Here is a 12,447-nt window from a genome sequence, read left to right as displayed (position 1 = left end):
GTTCTGCTCGATCTGAGAGCCCTGGAACTCCACGGGCAGAGGCAGAGCCTTCAAGCACCACCAGGATACCCCGGTGTGTGCATGTGGCAGCCAGTGCCTTATTTGGGGCTACGCAGCTCATCCTCGGGGAGTGCTGGGGTGGAAGGGGCGAAAGCAGAGCTCTGGCACCATCACCACACTGATGGTGGGCATCAAACCCTCCTTCCTCACTCATTTTTGCCCATCCCCGACCCTGCTGGGGGACGAGCACGGCCGGGCTGGAAGGACTGGGTGAGGTCGGAGGAGGTTTCACGGCATCTCCTGCTCTCCCCTCCCGTTCCAGTGCCGCAGTGCCCACGGGCTGAGCTGCAGCGTCCCCTCCTCGCCTCCCAGACCCCTGGGCCAGCTCCTCCTCCTGCTCCAGCACCAGGCTTTGGCCGGGCGCATCAAGGTGCTGCTCCGCAAGGCAGAGGCCCTGGGCCGGCTCTCCCGCGTGCCGGGCTCTCCAGGTAGGGCACAGGGAACAGGACATGCCCAGGTGGGCACAGGGAACACCTTCCCCTCCTTTTGCTTGCCAGATTCTCTTATTCCTCTCAAACTTCTCTCTCCAAGCATGGGAGAGGGCTGGAATGAGATGATCTTTGAGGTCCCTTCCAAACCAAACCGCTCTGTGATCCTTTGACGGTATGAAAACGAGCACAGGGAGTGTAATTCGGCTCTAGGTATCTCCACCATGGCCCCAAAGTGCTTGAAATACATTTATTTATGGTCAAAAATCAGCATGCAGCCTCCTGTCCTGCTGGCTGCTGTCACCTCTGGCTCTCCCTGCTCTCTGGGATGTGGGCAGGGATGTGAGCTGAGAGCTTTGGAGGTCCCTGCTCTCAAGAAGGGAGGGGTGGGTGAAAGCCCAGGAGCTCCATGCTCTCCCCACAGCTCCACAGAGCCCCGTGGGGGTCCTGCAGCCCCCCAGGCACCACTCCTGCCTCCCGGCCTCCCTCCCTGGGGGTGGCCAGAGCAGCTCCCTCTCTCCAGGGCTCTGTCTCCATTTCCAGGCCACTACGTCATCATCCATCTCTACCATGACGGCCACATCATCGACACCAAGGAGAGCAAGTCCAGCAGCGGCTACAACCCCGTGTGGAACTCGCCCTTCCTCTTCAGCATCCCTGCGGGGGACATCCAGCAGCACGAGCTGGCCTTGGAGTTCATTGTCATGCAGGTGAGGTGACCGTGGCTGAGGAGGTGACTGTGGCTGAGGAGGTGACTGTGGCTGAGGAGGTGGCCTGGCTCGCCTGTGCTCCTGCCCCTGGCAGGCTCAGCCCCCGCAGGAGCTGATTCCTGCCATCCCTGTGAGGTTTCTGGGGTGGGATGGCTGCTCTCGGGATAAGGGAAGGCCACCAGCCATGTCCCCGTGCCCTGTCCTGCCCCAGGCTCGGCTCCACAGCCGCGGCTCCGCGCTGGGCCGTGTCCAGGTGGGGCCAGGTGCCCCTGGCACCGGGATGCTGCACTGGAGGGACATGTGCACCCAGGCACCGCTGGAGTCGGAGCGCTGGCACCGCATCCTGCCCGACGCGCCCGGACCCTGATCTGGCCACAGCCCGCGGGCAGGGCTTGCCCAGGACTCGGGCCAGTGAGCCAAAGGGGTGTCCGAGCTGTGGAGAGGGGAGGTGTCACCCACACACCGTCGGGGGAGAAGTCTGGGCTCCATCTCCAGGGCTGGAGATCAGTGGTGGCCAGCACAAGCCCATCCTGAACAGCTCCAGAGGGGACCGAGCCCATCTGAGGTGGCCTCAGCCTCGGGGGAGAGAAGAGGAGCTGTGTCTGCTCCATCCACTGCCCCCGGCTCAGAGGCTGCACCCGGAATCTTGGCTGTGGAGGAGCTGGGAGGGAAAATCACCCAGCTGGGATCCCTGTGGTCACCACGGTGGTGGCATCTCCTGCCCCTCCCACCCCACCATCGCCACCCCCCGGGCTGGGACACACCTGAGGACACCAAGGACATGCCAATATCACCTGGTGATAAAGGTGTCCATCGGCTTTTTTAATTGATTGCTGGCCCTGATGAGTAGTTGATAAATAAATAAAGGGGTTGGGAATGATCCACGTGTGTGGAGCTCTCTCTCCTGTCCACGGGCCACCATGATGAAGGCCATGGGAGGGTCACCATGGGGAGGAAGGCCGTGGTGAGGGTTGTCACTGTGGGGGTCATCACGGTGAAGGGTCATCGTGGTGAGGATGACCACGGCAAGGCAGACCACGGTGAGGCAGATGCAGAAGGGAAGAAGACCATGCTGAGTGAGAGGCTTGCCATGGTGAAGGCCGACTCTGGTGAGGAAGGTCATGGAGAGGAAGGCAGTGGTGAGGCAGACTTGCGAGGAGGAAGACCGTGGCGAGGAAGGTGAGGATGGCCATGGAGAGGAAGGCTGTGGCGAGGATGGCCCTGACGAGCACGGTGAGCCGGAGCAGGAGAGGAGGCCGTGCTGAGGGTGAGGATGGCGGTGAGGATGGCGGTGAGGAAGGACGGGGTGACGCCGGCCGTGCATTACGGCCGCTCTCGCTCCTCCCGGTCCCGGTTTAACCTCAGCGCCGTCCCTCCGGGGCGGGTTTAACCCCGGCCCGTGCCGTCGGGGCGGGTTTAACCCCGGCCCGTCCCTCCGGGGCGGGTTTAACCCCGTGCGGGAAGCGGAAGCGGCGGCGCTGCGGGGCCGCAGGGGCCGGGCCAGGCCGGGCCGGGCCGCACCCGCCGAGCGCGGCCGCAGGGGCGGCGGTGAGAGCGGCGGGGACAGCCGAGGGAGCGGGGCGGGGACGGGACAGCCGAGGGAGCGGGGCGGGGACGCGAGGGGCGGCGGGCGCCGAACGGGCCGGCCCGGGCGGCTCCCGGGGCAGCGGCCCCACAAGCCCCGGGAGCCGCGGGCCGGCCTGGCCGCGGCGGGGGCCCCGCGCTCCGGGGGCTCCGCTCTGAGCGCCGGGGTGCTCTTTGTGCCCGCAGATGCATCACTGCAGGAGGTTCCGGTCGCCGGAGCAGGACGGCGAGCTGGGGCACCGGTGGAAGCGGCGGCGGTCGCGGAGCAGGGAGTACGAGGGCAGGCTGCGGTACCCGCCCCGCAGGGACCTCTCCCGGCGATCGCGATCCAGGAGGTGGGAGCGCTGCGGGCAGGGTGATCAGCCCCTGAACCCCCGGGCCGAGCCCGCGGGCCTTCCCCAGCTGGCGCAGATCAGCGGAAAAGCTGTAAATCCCGGGGATGGAAGCGAAGGGCTTACTTGTGTGTGTGTGTGTGTGTGTGTGTGTGTTCCCTGCCACGCTAAAGTTCTTCCCAAAGCCACGGCTTTCGTATTAACGAGGGAGCAGCCTGCCCCGGAATCACGTTTCCATGCTGTGGAGGCATTAAAGTCTTTCCTGACAACCTGCTTCTCTCTGACAGGATTAAAATCAGATTTAAAGCAACAGCACTGCTTCCTCACCTCAGAAAGGATCTCAGCTAAACATTCTGACCACTGACCGATCTTTCCTGCTTCGGTTCAGGATTTTACCTTTGATCCTCTCTTTGTTCAGCGTTTCCACAGGGACAATTAGGTGCTGGAAGCGGGATAAGGCCTCTGATAAGAGGAGGGTTCTGGAACAGAGGCCGGAGCCGTGTGGCCGCAGTGGGCTGGTGGTGGTGCTGGCGCTGGTGTGGTTCCACTGGTTGGACTGGGCAGGTGCAGCCAGGCAGGAGCTGAGCTCATCTTTAAATTCCTGAAATGCTCTCCGGATTAATTTCTCTCCCCAGCCTGGCTTTTGTTTACTTGAAGGAGGTGGATTGTGAAATAGAGCTGGCGCACGCAACAGGCTTTTCTATTTTTTTTTCATCTGATGGGTAGTTTGGGACAGATTTGGGCAAAACCAGGCTTTTGTTGGGTGAAAACAGTCTTGTCCCTTTAGTCTCAGCCTCTTTGAGGAGACCTGAGCACTTGAGTCCTTCAGCTCATTATTTCTGCTTCCTGTGTCCGTCCAAAGCACCCAGCAGAGCTGCACCGAGGTGTGTCTGGATCGATGCTGGACAGAGCCGTGGGGTTGTGGTTTGGGTACTTCAGCAGCGACCAAGAGCCACAGCTGCCCTGGCACGGTCTGGAATTCTGACCCACTCTGGGATGAGCCCCCCGGGCGCCCCATTGAGCTGCCAGCAGCGGAGCTGTTGTTGACAGGGCCGAGGGGTGCAAACAGCAGCAATTCCCCTTTCCAGGCTGAAGGTCTTGGCTGGGTGATGGCATCGACCTGGCCTGGAGCGCTGCTTTTATTGCAACATCTGCTACCTAAAACACAGCTCCTTTCTCAGCAGGGTGTGAAGCAAGACTCCCATGAAATCTGGTTGGTGTTTTGGGGCAGGGAGAGCTGCTCTCATCATTGATATGCCCACACCGTACCCAAAACCTCGTGTGTGACACCTGTGTGTAAATAGCAACACAGCTGAGCTTGGTCTCAGGTCTCCTGGTCCTTCCTGGTGCAGAGTTTGGCCTAAAGTTTTCCTGATGTCCTGGGAGGTTGTTGCTCGAGGGGCAGGAGCTCGGTTACAGGTTTTCCTTCTGGCTCTTGCTGAGGATCCATGGAGCTGCTGTGTGTGTGTGCACACCAAGGGCTTGGGGCTTTGGGACCTCCAGTGTCCCCTGGGGTGACAACCAGAGCCCTGCTGCTGCTTCTCGTTTGTTTAAGAACTAATGAGACACCTTCCCGAGGGGGAGGGACGATGACAAACACCTGTGTGTGGTGGCACCATTGGCTCAGGTGACGTGAAATCATAGAGCGTTGAGGGGGTGGAAAGGACCTTAAAGCTCTCCCAGTGCCACCCCCTGCCATGGGCAGGGACATCTTCCATTGTCCCAGGTTGTTCCAAGCCCCGTCCAACCTGGCCTTGGGCACTGCCAGGGATGGCAGTGCACAACGAGGCCCGCAGCCCAGCGGGAGCTCTCAGAGGGTGTTTTTCCCTCGGCTCCTTAAAATGTGGGAGTGCCACACTATTTCCTCTCAAAAACTTCTCCTTCATGGTCAGAGTTTGAGGTGCAGAAAGGTTTGAAGCTCTTGCCACAGCGGGTGGGAGCAGGAGGGTTTCTCTGTGGTGATCAGCGACAGGACATGAGGGAACAGCAGGGAGCTGCGTCAGGGAGGTTTCGGTCAGATCTTAGGAAAAGCTGCGTTTCTCCAGAGGGTGAATCAGGCACTGAACAGGCTCCCAGGCGCAGAGTGGGATCGTTGGGGTGCCCCACGCGGGAGTCGGGCCTTGGTGGTTCCCGAGTCCCTTTGAGCCGAGCACGGTGCGGTTCAGCGGCGCTGCCGGGCTGCTAAGGGCGCTGTTCTGTGTGCTGCAGCCATGAGAGGATGCCTTACCACCGCAGATGCCGGCGGGACAGCGATGCCTACAGGTTCGAGGAGCGCAGCCCGTCCTTCGGGGAGGAATATTACCCGGCACGCCCGCGGAACTGGCGGCGCTCCAGGGGCAGGGAGCAGCACCGGCCCAAGAGATACCAGCACCACTGCCGGAGACGCAGGAGCAGGTCTTGTAGCAGTGCCTCCTCGGTGAGTAGCATCCACAGCGAGCTCAGGGTTTAACTGTTCTTGCCTCCTTCCAGCTCCGAGCGCTCTGGGTGAGTACCTCGAACCCCGTTTCTGTGTTTGTGGAATGTAAAGTCCCGAATCTGTGTCGTGGTCAGCGGGGAGCGTTCGTAGCCGTTGGGTTTTACTGGGCCAGCCCCCGTAGCCTTAATGCGTGAGGGAACTAAGCCGTGTTCTTCAGGGCCGGGGAAGGGATCAGGGAGAGCTTCCAGTGGCACTCACGTGACGGCTGACGAGGGAGAGCCCTGGCCGAGGGCCAGCCCTGCTCCCAGGGATCCGTACAGCTTGCCTTTATCCACAGCCAGGGATTTGCTTCTGCCTACGGCTGCTGCTGCTTCTGGGGGGGTTTGGTGTGCAGCATTCCTCGGTTTGGCTTCGTGCCTGGATCCCCTTCCAGGTGGGATCCATCAGCCCGGGGCTCCGGAGTTGTTTTAGTTGTCAGAGAGAGTCCCACCTTCCGAGGGCACATGTGTGTCCTCTCTCCCTGTTCCCGCTTGCATTTCAGCTTCTTGCAAACTTCACAAGCGTGTTGTTACGACGTAGCATTCCTTCCAAGGATTAACCGGGAATATTTGGAGCTGGGTGGGGGGGCTGGTCCCAGGAATACCCTGGAAGTGGTGTGAGGTGTCAGACAGCACTTCAGCACTTCCCTCCTGTGAGGAACACTCCCCTCCCACCTGAAATGTTATCACAACTGAAGGAGCGGCTCTGATCCCGGCAGCTGGATAACCTGCACGGCTGGGAACCCCTGAGCTCCTCCTCCTGGTTCCTTTCCAGCTGACTTTGGAATTCCGGTGTTGAGGGAGCCAGGGCTGTGACGGAAGCGCTGCGGCGCGGGGGGTGTGCGGTGGGGACGCTGAGCGGGTCTGGGCTGCCAGGAGCTCAGTCCTCTGACACCTCACAGCTGTCCCAGCTCTCCTTCCACCTCCTCCTCTGTTGCAGCTGACTTTTTGGGGAGTTTTGATCTTAGCTCATTATTTTGGACCAGCTGGGGGGGAAGAGGGGCACAGAAGAGAAGCCTGCTAGAAGCTCAGGCATGGAAATGTCAAGGTTTCCATGAATTCCTTCCGCTGCAGGGATTGTAACTATTTTTAAAGCAGACTAGAACCAGGTGAGGAATTAGGGCAGCTGGCTTTGTGGACCCCGGCTCCTTGCAGGAATGTTGGGCTGGTTTTCCAGTAGAAGCTTGCCAGTAGCAGGGGGTGAACGCCACCTCAGAGCTTGCCTGAAGCGTTCCCTGGGGAACCTTAACAAGGCCCCCAAGACCGATGTGCCCCAGCGGGTCTGTGTGCAGCCAGCCGGGCACGTGGATTTAGGATCAGCGTGGCAGCTGCTTCTGTCAGGAGGGGAAGGGCTGGGTCACAGCCAGGGCAGGACACAGCTCTGGGGAGCTGGAGCTGCTTTTGCCGAGGCACAAAGAGCAGGATGCGCAGAGGGAAAACTGCTACTGTGGCTTCTACTGGGCAGCCTGTCCAAAGCGAGCGCTCGCCACGCTTGCCAGCAGAGAAGTGACCTTCAGCTGGCCAAGGCCTCCTTGTCCCGTGCCTCTGGCAGCACCTCTGTGGGGACTGGTGGTGCCACGCCGAGCCACCTTCCCGCTGTCTCTTGCCATCCTGGAAGAGGGGGGCCCTTCCTGCCCGAGCGGCAGCAGCGGCGCCAGAGGCCGTAGCTAATGAGAGAAGTTTTCTTGCCATACCTGTAGCTGTTGATGACTTTTCTGTTTTGAAGTTAGTTTGTGTCTTGACGTGTCCCTTGCAATATCCCTATCGTTATATATGCTGTGTGCCTTATGAAATGCTGGGATCTGGAAAATCCACCCACCGGCGCCCCGTCGTCCTCCACCTTTGAATGACCGCTCTGATTGCCGTCCCGGGGGGCGGTGTGTGCAGAGAAGCCAACAGAGCAGTAAGCGCAGCAGGAGCGTGGAAGATGACAAGGAAGGTCACCTGGTGTGCAGGATCGGCGATTGGCTTCAAGAGCGATGTACAGCCACCTTTCGTAAAACTTTACCTCTACTTTTACCCCCGGGTTAGCCCAGATCTCTCGTCCTGTACTGGAGGGGTCTCTAGTGTTTTATTTACTGACCAGTAACTTGCCTGAGGCAGAGCTTAGACACTTGAGTTTTAAAGAGTGTAGCAGTGAGAGACAATTCTTTTGTTTGCTTTGATGTTTTATTGCTGTGGAGTTGCAGGAGCCCAGCTCTGGCCGAGCCCCCCAGGTTCACACCCGCTGCTGTTTTCTCTCCTAGATGAAATCGTCGGCAGCCTTGGCGAAGGCACTTTTGGAAAAGTGGTGGAGTGTGTGGACCATGCCAGGTGGGCACCTTTCCTGCACCTCTTGGCCCTCGAGCATCAAGCCCAGCTGCTCACGAGCCCAGTTCCACATGGGCTCCACGGGACCAAACTTGTCACCTTCCATGTGTCACTGCATTCCTCAGAGCAAGGGGAGGGGGCCAAACCTCAGCCCCCTCCAAAATTTACAGGCTGATGTGTTAAGGGAAGCAGGTGCTCGGAGAGTAGAATCATGGAATATCCCAAGTTGGGAGGGACCCACACAAATCATCCAAGTCCAGCTGCTGGCCCTGTGTGACATCCCAACAGCCCCACCCTGGGCATCCCTGGCAGCGCTGTCCAAACGCTCCTGGAGCTCTGGCAGCCTCGGGGCCGTGCCCATTCCCTGGGGAGCCTGGGCAGTGCCCAGCACCCTCTGGAGAAGAGCTTTTCCCTGATCTCCAGCCTGAGCCTCCCTGCCCCAGCCGTGGAAGGTTGTGCTGCAGTGAGCTCCCGCTGAGGGGTGGGCCCTGTGACCTCCTAATCTGCCAGGGCACTCCTCCATTCTCCCCTGTGACCTCCCCCGTGGTTCCATTTGATCCCGGTGCCCTCCTGACCTCTCGTCTGGCTCCGAGCCCTGGGGTCAGTTTGCTGCAGGAGCCGCGGGGCTCTCCTGCCTCCTTGGGAATCGCTGGCACGGTTGGAGAGGGCAGGTGGCTGCTGGAGTCACAGAGAGCTGGGTGAGGGACTGCTGTGGCAGGAGTGGGAGTGTTACCCAGCAGTAACCCTCCACTTCCCATTAGCCACTGCCCGAGCAGCATCAATGGCCAGCAGAGCTTCGTTAGGGCAAAGGACGCATGAGAACAACGTGCCTGGAGTAATGGGATGTGCCTCTCCCTGTGGGCTGAGCACGGGTTTTGTGTCTGACTCTGTCCTTGTGTCTCCTCCCTTACAGAGGCAAATCACAGGTGGCACTGAAAATCATCAAGAACGTTGGGAAATACCGAGAGGCTGCCAGGCTGGAAATCAACGTCCTGAAAAAAATCAAAGAGAAGGACAAGGAGAACAAGTTGTAAGTTCCCAGTACCACGAAGCAACACAGGGCTGAGGATGTGCCTCCTGTGCTCAGGGGAAGTGGTCCCATTGCTCTGCTGCCTTGTCCCTCAGGAACTGGGGGGCTCTCTCTGAAGGTGGCTGAGCAAAGCAGGAAGTGTCTCCCCATGCTCCTGAGTCAGCTGGCTCAGAGCTCTGCTCACCAGCCACTCCTGAACTGGCCAGGAGCAGGGCTAGTGGCTGTCCTGGGATCCCTGGAGGGTGGTTAACCCCTGCCTCTCTCCCTGCCCAGCCTGTGCGTCCTCATGTCGGACTGGTTCAACTTCCACGGCCACATGTGCATTGCCTTCGAGCTTCTGGGCAAGAACACGTTCGAGTTCCTGAAGGAGAACAACTTCCAGCCGTACCCCCTCCCGCAGATCCGGCACATGGCCTACCAGCTCTGCCACGCCCTGAGATGTGAGTGACCCACAACGGGCTTCCAGGGAGCTGGGGAGGAGCTGCCTTGGCACTGCGCTGGGCAAAGCTGTGGGGTGCTTCTCTCTGGTTCTTGGAGAGGTTTATTTCTCTGTCCTCTTCCCTCTGTGCAGTTCTACACGACAACCAGCTGACTCACACCGACCTCAAGCCAGAGAACATCCTGTTTGTCAACTCGGATTTTGACACCCTGTACAACGAGAACAAGGTGGGTTTGTCCCAGGGAGCAGCAGCTGCATCAGGAATGGCTTGCCTTCCCCTCCCTGCAGGAATTGCATCTTCCCCGCTCTGGGTAGCGGGACAAACTGGAACTCAGGCCTCTTCCTCCTGGCAGGCCTCCTAAGAGCCTTAAGGCTGCCTGCAGTGTTTGGGGCTTTTCCAGAACGCTGCTCTGGGGTGTCGAGAGCTCAGAACTCCACAGTGTGGTCCGTGTGAGGAGCTGCAGCCACGGCAGCACTGGGGCTCCTCTCACACCTGCCCCTGCCCTGTGCTTTGCCTGCAGAGCTGCGAGGAGAAATCCATCCGCAACACGAGCATCCGCGTGGCCGACTTCGGCAGCGCCACCTTCGACCACGAGCACCACACCACCATCGTGGCCACCCGGCACTACCGTCCCCCAGAAGTGATTCTGGGTGAGAACTGCACGTTTTGGGGAGTCTCAGGGCGGGGCACAGGGGAGCAGCTGGCCCAGCATGATGCTGGCTGGAGGACAACCAGCCTGGGAGCGCTCCAGCTCTTGGAGAGAGAATTTCTAGCTCTGAGTGGAGTCCCTGTGGTTTCAACAAGGAGAGACGTGGTGGGGTTTGTTGGGACACAGAGTTAATTTGATTTTTCTTTGCAGAGCTGGGCTGGGCACAGCCATGTGATGTCTGGAGCACTGGCTGCATTCTGTTTGAGTATTACCGTGGCTTCACGCTCTTCCAGGTAGGATTCTTGTTTCCTGAGAACCTTAATGTCCAGAAGGGCTCAGAATGAGGTGAGGGGGAGGGAAACACACATGAGGCACTAAAAATCAGAAGCTGAGTGTGAAAATGAGCCCTGGAAAAAGGCTGGTTTGAGGAGTGCCTTGCTGGAAGGATAGGCTTCAGCTCGCTTCTAGGTTGAGGTTATTTCTACTCTCTGAAGAGAGGGAAAAGCAAGAGATGAAGAGTGGAATGCTTTCTCCCCTGTCCCTGCAGAGGTGCCAAACCTTTTGGCACCGGCTCCCCAAGCTCTGACTAACCCAGCACTGCTCTGGTCCTCTGCAGACCCATGAGAACCGTGAGCATCTTGTCATGATGGAAAAAATCCTGGGGCCGCTTCCATCTCACATGGTCCACAAAACTCGGTAAGAGCCTGGTCCTGAGCTCAGCCTAGGCACCTGGCTGCGGCTCAGAACACCAATCCTCTGCCCTCACCTGCAAGGGAGGGAGAGATCCTGCCTGATCTCCACCTTCCCTGTGCAGGAAGCAAAAATACTTCCACAATGGCAACCTGGTGTGGGATGAGAACACGTCCGATGGGCGATACGTCCAGGAGAACTGCAAGCCCCTGCGGGTAAGTGCTGCCCCCTTCTTGCATGGGGCTGTGGGCCTGAGGGATGGGAATTTCTGTGCTAACTGGTTGGTAGGGACCCCCAAGCTCTCAGCTGCAGTGATCCCCGTCTGGCTAAAGCAGGATGGAGATGAGGGGAAGGGGGGTGCTGTATTTGGGATGGGAGGCAGCCCTGGCCCCGGCTGAGGCCCCGTGTCCCTTCCAGACGTACATGCTGCACGACTCGCTGGAGCACGCGCAGCTCTTTGACCTGATGAGGAGGATGCTGGAGTTCGACCCCTCGCAGCGGATCACGTTCTCGGAAGCCCTCCTGCACCCCTTCTTTGCCGGGCTCTCGGCAGAGGAGCGGATGCTGTGCGGGCGCAGCGCCAGCCGGGACCTGAGCAGATGACGGCTGGGATCCTTCGGGATGGATCCGTCAGGATGGATCCTTCGGGGTGGATCCGGCTGGCCTCTGCAGCTTGGCCCTGCTCTCCTCCCCGAGCCCACAGGGCACTGCCACAAGGACCCTGGGGATGGGAGGGGGAAGGAAAGCTCCATTGGAAAGCACAGATTTGTCTATTTATATGTTGTAAAGTTAAAATAAAGTGTTTCTTATTGTTTGATAATTCCCTTGTAGGCAGGCGTAGGGTGGTGTTGTCCCAGCTTTGCCTTTGCTGTAAAGTGAGAGGGAGATGGTGAAAAATCCCCTGGAATCACTGAGGGGGAGTGGCCCCGTGTGTGCCCTGGCAGCAGGAAGGTTCTAGGAGGAGAGCAGACAAATAAAAACTGCACACAAGAGCACACATGAAGAGTTGCACTTTATTTCAGGGCATCCTCCCCCGCAGTGGCAGGAATTGGTCGTTACAAACATCAGGTCACAAACGGGGTTACCAAGCAGTGCCACAGCAGCGCTCGCCACCTGTGCGGGCCCACAGCAGCACCCGGGGGCCCTTCCTGTGGTCCTGGGGCAGGTGGGTGTAGGAGCTATCCCAAACACAGCTACAGCAGTGCTCCACGCTTGGAATTAACTCTGGCACCGTGGGGGACGGGGAGGAGGAGACCCAGACCCCTTTCTGGGTCTCCAAGTGCTCCAGAAGTGCTGACACCTCACATTCCAGGGTGTGAAGCCGGTGCTTCCTCAAGAAACAGCTGCCTGTGAGGGGAGGTACAGCCAAATACCCCGATCTGCCAGACGGTGAGCACAGCGCCGCGCTGCCTGCTGTGCCCTGAACACCCGTTCCCTACACCAGGGCGTGAACCCTGCTGGTGTGCAACACTGTTCATTTTTTGCTTCAACGTGGGGAACCAGTTCAAGGCTGGCACCACGCAGGGCCTCAGTGCTTCCCAGAGCCCCATCCCTGCAAAAACACCATCACCTGCTTCTGTGCCCTCCAGGCAGGGCAGCTTCACCCCTGGACTATTCCTGCCCTGCTCTGTGTGTACAAGCTACAGTTCAACAGCCAAACCCAGAAAGGGCAGGAAAAACCTGCAGAAAGCACAAATTGAAACAGCAAGTCTCCTACTGAGTGTCTCGAGCAAAGAGAGTGAAAATAAGGGGACTAAAGC

The 12,447-nt window shown here is 59.3% G+C and overlaps 1 protein-coding gene across 1 annotated transcript; it reads left to right on the top strand.

Annotated features, from left to right (window-relative positions):
- Positions 1-2,632: 2,632 nt before the first annotated feature.
- CLK3 (CDC like kinase 3) lies at positions 2,633-11,507 on the top strand. Its single transcript, XM_082290968.1, has 13 exons — positions 2,633-2,746; positions 2,969-3,117; positions 5,323-5,530; positions 7,456-7,549; positions 7,815-7,881; positions 8,792-8,908; positions 9,182-9,348; positions 9,480-9,574; positions 9,869-9,998; positions 10,208-10,290; positions 10,614-10,693; positions 10,812-10,902; positions 11,105-11,507. Exons 2-13 carry the CDS (start codon positions 2,969-2,971, stop codon positions 11,288-11,290), a joined length of 1,467 nt encoding a protein of 488 aa, XP_082147094.1. The 5' UTR covers positions 2,633-2,746; the 3' UTR covers positions 11,291-11,507.
- Positions 11,508-12,447: the final 940 nt, after the last annotated feature.

This window comes from Coloeus monedula (assembly GCF_965178545.1).
Source record: "Coloeus monedula genome assembly, chromosome: 14".
NCBI classification, from domain to species: domain Eukaryota; kingdom Metazoa; phylum Chordata; class Aves; order Passeriformes; family Corvidae; genus Coloeus; species Coloeus monedula.
The sequence above is the reverse complement of the archived record's forward strand: the minus strand, read 5'-3'. Positions and strand labels throughout refer to the sequence as shown.